Source organism: Pinus tabuliformis, chromosome 4_2 (assembly GCF_031772625.1).
Source record: "Pinus tabuliformis cultivar Carrire ecotype Pingquan chromosome 4_2, CPIR1, whole genome shotgun sequence".
Lineage (NCBI taxonomy): Eukaryota > Viridiplantae > Streptophyta > Pinopsida > Pinales > Pinaceae > Pinus > Pinus tabuliformis.
In genome coordinates, this window is record NC_142304.1 from 744,781,434 (window position 1) to 744,790,303 (window position 8,870).

The 8,870-nt window shown below is 35.8% G+C and overlaps 1 protein-coding gene across 1 annotated transcript; it reads left to right on the forward strand.

Annotated features, from left to right (window-relative positions):
• Positions 1–4,185: 4,185 nt before the first annotated feature.
• Positions 4,186–5,048, forward strand: LOC149171749 (SKP1-like protein 1B). The gene is made up of 2 exons (XM_089427585.1): positions 4,186–4,488; positions 4,840–5,048. Exons 1-2 carry the CDS (start codon positions 4,186–4,188, stop codon positions 5,011–5,013), a joined length of 477 nt encoding a protein of 158 aa, XP_089283711.1. The 3' UTR covers positions 5,014–5,048.
• The last annotated feature ends 3,822 nt before the right edge of the window (positions 5,049–8,870 follow it).

The window sequence follows — 8,870 nt, forward strand, 5'->3', positions numbered from 1 at the left end:
CAAAAGAGGTAACCAAAAAGGTCGCCATCGTGAACCTGCCAGACTCTCAACCAATGGAAGAGGATCACGCAAGTATAGTCGTTTGTTTGCTTCTCATTCAAATGAAATCAGATGACTGACATTATAGAAGTCATTCTTATTTCTATCGGCATATGCCATTATGCATGAATGAATTATATATGTCATTACGCTTCAAAACCTCTGCCTTCGGGGGAGTGGAGTGGGTGGATAAATAGTGGTTGAGCCTACTTCCGCATCCTAAAATGGCAATAATAGGAGAGAAAGATGTGAAAACCTCTGCCTTAGGGGATTGGGTGGGTAAATAGTGGTCGAGCCTGCTTGCACATCCCCAAATGGCCAAATTCTTAGGGTTATACTCAGTCTACGCAGGGTAGCTCGCTTGGGCATGTCAAGTAGCCATAAAACACATGCAAATGGCCTTTTAGACAATATTCCACGAGGCTCTCGATGCATTCCTCTGGAAAACTACTACAACATAGGCTGGATTATGAGCTTGCTATCAGGTATTGTAAGCCCAAAGCAAGGAACTGACTGAACCTAAACTACCACATGCTCATATATAACTACCACCATTTCACTGGGCTATCAATTAGGAGGGAATGACTCAAAAAACCAAGCTACTTAGCTTTTCTTTTCTTTTCTTTAATGAAGAATTAGGGAGGTGGTGTGGATGCAGGTAAGTTGAGTGCATCAGGCTGGCTTTTGGGCTCTTTCTCTCTTTTCTTTCGGTAACTAGATATATAAGAAATCAATATCATTATATATGTCATTACTCTTCAAAACCTCTGCCTCCTAAAATGGCAAAACGAATAGTGTATTCTGCTAAAACCTCTGCCAAGGATGTGTAAGCATGCTCGACCATAAGCCCACCACCCAATAAGCATCAAGGAACTTTAGTTGCTCGACCAATGGGCCGCTATCATAGCACACTTGATTGTTAAGGAGAGAGGATCGACTATTAAGGCCACCATTGATTTATCGCTCAACCATAAGGACCAATAGGGGCTCGAACATAGGGTCCGCCATCAATTTCTCACTCGACCGTAAGGGATTTGTCGCTCGACAATAAGGGAGAGGGCCGCCATCGCCACCATCACTGTGTTCTTCCTCGATCCATGGAATTCCCTTGCGACTTTCATGGTCGATTTGGAGCTCCCCTTTCCCGTTACATTACTTTCAGATGTCACATTCACATAAATAGAAGAATGGGTTTCGCCTTTCTTTGCACTCCCATTATCAATAACTCACTTTGTATTAACCATCAAGGACATCAAACAAGAGCACACTTAGGGCTTGGAGAATAGAATGAAGTATGGTAAACCTCTTGCTCAATGATAATATGTTCCACTTGTGACACACTGTTCTCAATCTGAGTATTCTCTTTAGTGGAAATTTGGCCAATACCAACTCTAATATATCCTCGGGAAGTCTCTTCCATACAGAGGGAACGGTTGGAATCTTTTCTTTGCATTTATTTTCTGCTACATATTTCTCGGTATCTTCATTTTTTGAAGGCACTTGTTTAGAGCATTCCAGCAGCACGAACATCAGGTTTTCTAGGACCTAATCACTCACTCTTGTTATCAGATCCATGGATTTACCCAAACCCTTTCTTCTAAATTTTGAGGTTTTTCTTCCAAATGCTTGAATCTGACCAACTTCGACATTTTGCTCAACGCCAGTTGAGTTAAAGTGAACCTCGACTCCTTCTTTACCACATCATTTCGAACAAGCTCGAGAGGTTGCACCTCGACATGAGGGAAATTATGTCAAAGGCTTTTAGGTAGGTCGGCTTGGCGGCAGGGAAGGTCAAGCCAACATCTTCTAGTTGTCCAACTTCCACATCATTTGAATTTTTGATCGGAGAACCCACAGTAATGAGTTTTTACACCAACGTTTCGAATCCCAAATGGGATCCATCATCAGGGAAAAGAGAAAGATGAAGAGAAAGATGATAAAAGAAGAGCCAGATGGAGGAAAAAAATACTCATGAGGGATGAATAATAGAGGTAAAGCACAGGTCGGCAGTAAAGATAAATAATGAAACCTAATTTTAATTTTAAATTTTAATTTTTAAATTTTTAAATTTTTGATTATAATTTTAATAAATTAATCTTACTTATTTAATAACTTTAAAACAAAATCTTTAAACTAAAATTTTTTAAAATAATATAATTATCTAGAAACTAATATATATAATGATATTAATATCAAAAAAACATTAAATAACCTAAAATCCATATTGGTATTAATATCTAAAAACTAGAATATATATTATTATTTATATCATAAATCCTAATAACATTAATCGTATTTATATGGATCCCATTTGGGATTCGAAACATTGGTGTAAAAACTCCATTACTGTGGGTTCTCCGATCAAAAATTCAAATAACACAAACCACAGATCTCTGAATTCCACATCATTGTCGGCCTATGGGCACTTCAAGCTCTGGTAGAACCAAGAAACCTCCATGAGATGTGGAACAATTATCCTCGTCATGAGGTTAGGGTCTAGCAGTGAGATAACCAGACATCGAACTTCAGAGGAAAATGAGGTGGGCATTTGAAATCCCCTTGTAGATCTTCTTATACATTACTATCAGATTCTCATCCTAGAACGACAGGTACCCTGTGAGGAGCACAAACAATATGACCATGCAAGACTAGATGTTGGCCTTGGCTCCGTTGGATCCCTTCTTCGTAATCACCTCTGGCGAAACGTATTTCAGTGTGGCACACACCATCTAGAGAAGGTAGTCCTATCTGAACCGCTTCGGCAGCACACTGAGGTCGAAGACGGTGCCCTTCATATCGTGATTTTCCTCTAATAACAGGTTCTACGGCTTCAAATCTGGGTGATACACATCAACTGTGGTAGAAATCAACCGCGTTAATCAACTGCCCAAGAGCTCACCGACAAAGTTCAATAGTTCGTAGACAACGTCTTTACCTATGCGAATTGAATACTAGTGTTCAACGAATTCACAAATACCTTCTCGTGATCGAATGGTTCAACTTTTCTCAATCGTCTAACATATAATCTTACGGCGCAATAAGGGGGGAGTTGATTTCGTAGGGGAATGCCTTACATCGTAAATATACACATAATTGACATTAAAATAATTTACATAACATCTACATTCAAGTTAAAATGTTTCTTTATTATTAATAATGTATCTTTAAGTATATGTATATATTAATTCCTATTAAAATATTTTATTGATAACCCACATTGATTATTCTTTTTATATAAAACATAAAACTATTTTATTTTTACAATTTTATGAACATAAATTAGTTAACAGAGATCTTCAACTAGTTTATTTAAATCTCTTGTTGAAATATTTTTGAAAACACTTTTTTTTTACTTATTTTTCGTATTATAGCCAACATTATTTTTTTGTTTACGATATAAATTTTATTTTTATTTTAAGGGGACCAAATGGCAGATAAACTTACACATCCCCTCGGCTCAATAAATAATATTAGTTAATCATATTTCTTATTTTTTGGTGATGACATTCAATAGTATAATATTTTATTATTTGTTTTATTTTTATAATAATTTTTTGACTTTGTTAATTCTTTTGTTTTGTTAACTACATTTAAGCTAAGTAGGACATAATAGCTATTTTTAGCAAGGAATAATTTGAAATGCAATTTCGCCCACTAATACCCTAAAATAGGTGGAGCATGAATCGAAAACAATTAGCTGGTAAAAAACAATAAAATAAGAAAACCCTAAAAGCTCTAGGTTTGGGTCATGTTAACTAGAGTTAAGAAAAAATAATTTTAAAAAACAGCGAAAATTTGGCCCACTAATACCCTAAAATAGGTGGAGCATGAATCGAAAACAATTAGCCGGTTAAAAACAATAAAATAAGAAAACCCTAAAAGCTCTAGGTTTGGGTTATGTTAACTAGAGTTAAGAAAAAATAATTTTAAAAAGCAACGAAAAGCCCATGGCATGGTTATTTGGGTAATCAATCAGGCTATAAATATATGGACTTATTGCCCTTACCACATATCTCTCATCTCATATTGATCGAGAAAAAGTTCGTTCATACTTTCTCGAGTTCTCTTCGCTTATACACAGAAATTCACTCCTTTCTTTTTATTCAGATAATCTTTTATTCGGATCAACTTTTTAGTTGGGGAGCCATGGCCTCGGAAAGCAAGGTGACTTTGAAGAGCTCAGATGGCGAATTGTTTGATGTCACTGAGGCTGTGGCATTTGAATCTCAGACCATCAAGTACGTGATCGAGGACACTGGCACCGCCAATGCTATTCCGCTGCCAAACGTTTCTAGTGAGATACTCTCGAAGGTCATCGAATACTGCAAGCACCATGTCGATGCTCAGAACCCCGCACATGAGAAATCGGTCATTTCCGAGGACGAAATCAAGACTTGGGATGAAGAATTCGTTAAAGTCGATCAGGCCACTTTGTTCGACCTTATCCTGGTATTCTGTCAGAAACCCTTATTTGATGGTTTGGTATTCTTTGAACCAAACTAACGCTTTTCTTATTTGTTGTTTTGAGGGGTCTAATCTACCTGAATTACCCCAACCTCTGAGGACAGTTACAATTGGCTTCTCCAATAAATCAATGTTCCATCAACTAATTGTTTTTTTAATTTCTGAGATCCTTCAATGCTAGAAATCTTTGTGTAATCTCATTCCATGTAATTGTTCTGCAATATCTTCGTCGCTTTCTTTAGTAATGCTTAGCACATGTATATGCCTGTCCAGGCTATAGATACATTTCTATATTTATGGAAATTTTGGCTTATTAAGCTTTTCGGGATTTTGCAGGCTGCTAATTACCTAAACATAAAAAATCTTCTAGATCTTACATGTCAGACTGTTGCCGACATGATGAAAGGGAAAACACCAGAAGAAATACGTAAAACTTTCAACATAAAGAATGATTTTACTCCTGAAGAGGAGGAGGAGCTCAGGCGTGAAAATCAGTGGACCTTTGAATGATTCTACGGAATTGGTGCAAAAACAGTATATATATTTCTGTGTCATGTTGTTTGCTTTTATTGTAGTCAAGAACTAGTCGAGAATTTGTGTAGAAACTTTTAGTGGTAGACGACAGGCTTGGAAACTTTAATGCCAATGGTTTGTTCTTGTTGAATAATTTTGTAAAGATTTCGGACCAACTACTTCAATAGTATTGGTCTTCTGGAATTTCTGATAAATATTGCAACTATTTTTTTTGGTCAACTGTGTAGTGAAATGGGCTCCAATTGCATGGTTTTAACGTTTTGAATCTATGTGGACTGGATGGCTTTTTCATTTTTATTTCGTTGTATTGTACGAAGGAATGCGAGTTTAGAGTATTATTGCACGAACGAATTGCCTCAGTTTAGAGGATTATTGCACGAATAGTGGAAATCTACGATCTCCTCCAAAAATCATGGAAGATTGTGGGGCGTCTTCCAAGAAATGTGAAGGAAGTCTACCATCATGATATAGTTTCCAGTGAGGGTTTCTTCTATTGCATCACAAAAGGGACGGCTCAGCAGACGCAAGTTATGGGTTTCAGCATCAGAGATGGGAGTTTCTATTTCGTGTCATTGCCTAATGTGCCTGGTGCAGAAATATTACCTTACCTGATTGCATGTGGGTCGCGGATTCTTGTAGCAGGGATTATATGCTCAAATATTATAACCGGACAGAACGTGATTATTTGGGAGCTTGAGAAGGTGAGCGTGACATTAGGTTTAAATTCCCCTTCTGCATCTTCCTCTTTATCGTGGAAGGAGATAACAAGTATGCCGCCATCCATGTGGCAAGATCTTTGGAAGATTATTCCTCGAGCTTGGCCTAAGATTACAGGAGTGGGAGATTATGTGTGTTTCACCGTAAGAAATAAAGTGATTGCTTATAGTTTAAGCAAAATGTCGTGGACATGGCTTCCCCAATGTCCCTTTGATGGTAACTTTGGAAGTGTTTCTGCACTTCAATTGAGACCAGATATGTTGAACTTTTGTATGAATGACTAACTGTCTCTCTGGCGTTTGAATTTCACGCCCTCTGGTCTTTGATCTGTTAATTTTGGAGTGAGTTTGCACTTGAAGTTTTGAGACGAGATATGCTGAACCTGATATGGACTACTGTCTTTTTGGTGTCAGGATTTCACACCCTTTATTACCATAATTTATATTTTATTGTGATGTTTAGGTTTTATATAATCCATATTTTATTGTGATGGTTGGGCTTTTATAGTGATTTATTATAATGTAGAATTTGCTGCATCGTTTCTCACTGTGAATATTGAAGGACAGGTTGAAACAAGGCAGCTAGCATTTGAAAATTTGAGGAAAGGTGTAAAAAAATAAAAAATAAAATCCCATGGCCTGTATAATACATTTTGGGAAGCATATAACACTGGTGGTCCAGCTAGTCATTATCGTTGAAATGAAGTCCTGCTTGGATGACTTCACTCATCACAATATTGATGTTGCATGCAATTTTCTCGAAACATGTGGGCGTTTCTTGTATCGTTCACCTAAAACAACCATACGCATGGCAAACATTGTTAGAAATAATGATGCGATTGAAAAATGTGAAAAATCTTGAAGCAAGTGGAAATTTCTTTCCGATTCACTCATTTTTCAGGAATCTCTCATTTCTTAAATTAGTCGTGGAATCCAAACTAAGATTAGTTAAATTTTACTTTTATTGTGTTTTTAATTAGAATATAATGTTTTATTCCTTAATTTTTGTCTTACTTTTTCTAATTATGCATTTAGTTTTTTTTATTTGAATACATTTACATCATGTCTATAGTTTAATATTATAAATTAAATTTTGTTATTTTTTAATATTATTCATTTTAACTTCTATTGTCTAATTTTCTCTTACTAACGTGAGTACAATTACAATTACTAACGTGAGTACAATTACAAGTTTAAATGTCTTATGATGCAAACTGAGATTTAACATCGAGCTTAATGTTAATACAATTAAACTAAATGCGTCAATATAAATTAGAGGAAGAGTTCAAATGTTTAAACCTCGAGAATGTTTCAAATTTTAGGTTTTGTAATTTTTTTCATTTTCGTCGTGTGCTGGGGAGTGCTTCCTACCAATTCTATTCAATCGATCTAAAAAATAAGAGATAGTTCATAACAACAAGCCAATCATTCGTGGAAAGATAAAACAAAGGTTGGAAATTCAACAAAGTCAAGTCTATATCTATTTGGTGCATAAACGTGATCTACCTTCCATGAACAGATTAGAAGTTGTTGTGATTTTCTCCGACTTGTGACTTTGTTTTGTTACTTTTGTAGCTTGGTAATCAATTCCAACCATCGAATGAGATTTCTCTTTTTGAGAAGACCAATTTTTACTATTGAAGCACTCAATTTGGACCACAATGTCACATTTGATCAAGTTGGTGCTAATAGGAAATTGGACACCATTAAGGCCTATAAATACAAGTGACCTAATGCTCATTTGGACATCACCAAGCATCTTCTTCTTCTCTTCTACATTGGTTGGTTCACACAAGTCTAAGGTTGGGTCGAGGAAACGGGTTTGTACAGGTCTAAGATTGCAGGTTCTGAAGCTCGCATGTGTGTTAGGGATTTTGTTTCCATTCATATGCTTGACATAGGTAATTTTTGGCTATAATTGTAGGCACATAGACTCATTTGTGCAGTGGGAAGCTTTCATCCGCACACACACATCTTCCTCTGTGTCGTTGGTCTCTAGGGTTATAGATTGAAATTGGACCAAAATTGACCACAGTGACCACAGATAGGAAAAGTTGCCTCTAATCTATATTGATAATGGGAACATATTTGTGAATGTTTTTGAGTTATTTTTGTCGGATGATTTCGTATTGGCTCATTGTGCTCTCTTTTGAACATTTTATGACAATCTAATAGAAAAATAATTTCAAAGGGTTTCCCCATAGTGGGTTTTTCCTTGGTCATAGACCAAAAATCTGGTGTCCCTTGTTTGTATGTTGATTGTCTCTTTTGTCATTTCATTTATTGTTCTATCTCTAATTAATGTTGATGATTGGAAATATTAATTATTAATGAGAGATTGTTAATTGAAGAATTGAATTGGGGTAAAAGTAACTGAATCAACATAGAGTCATCTTAAATTTAACATGGCAGCAAAACTAAGGTGAAGGACAAGCCAAAAGGAGACAACATTTGAAGCAATCATCTTTAAAAAGTTGAGGGAGCATATCTAATTAAGTCAAGATTTCTTCTTTTTTCTTTTAGGAGCATGAGAAGTTGGGTGACTCATCTAACTTCATTGTATAGAAAAATAAGTTGGAGATCATAACTGAAAACAATGATGTTTTGGAATTCATTCAAGGAAAGGTACTTGGGCCTCTGAAGAATGCTTCTACTTCTGCAAAATTAAGCAGAAGGAAGGTGAGTTAAAAATAAATCAAATTATAGTTGATGGTTTATAATATAATTTACTTGCTTATGTTGGGAGTTTGAAGAAGTATAAGCACATGTATGATAAGCTAGTTGGCATGTATGAAGTCAACAATTTGAATGAAATCATCTCCTTGAAAGATGAACTAAAAGATATGAATATGAACAAAGAAGAGTCTGTGTGATCCTATATTATGAGGATATCATGTCTTAAAGTTTAATTGTAGAGAGTTGGGGAAATTGTGCCTGACATGGAATTGGTTATTGTAACTCTTAGAGCTCTCCCTCGTATTTGTTAAACCTTCATTATCACTATAAGTAATAACAACACTTTTCCATCATTTGATGATATTTTTGGCAAGGTCACTGAAGAAGAATCAAGGATGATATCAAGGGGCATGATAGAAAATCATGAAGATGGAAGTCCTG

Bases quoted from the DNA above. Each gene is read 5' to 3' on its own strand.
- LOC149171749 (XM_089427585.1), top strand. From the start codon at position 4,186: ATGGCCTCGGAAAGCAAGGTGACTTTGAAGAGCTCAGATGGCGAATTG. The intron at 4,489-4,839 runs GTATTCTGTCAG...GGGATTTTGCAG, and splicing joins CTTTGTTCGACCTTATCCTG to GCTGCTAATTACCTAAACAT.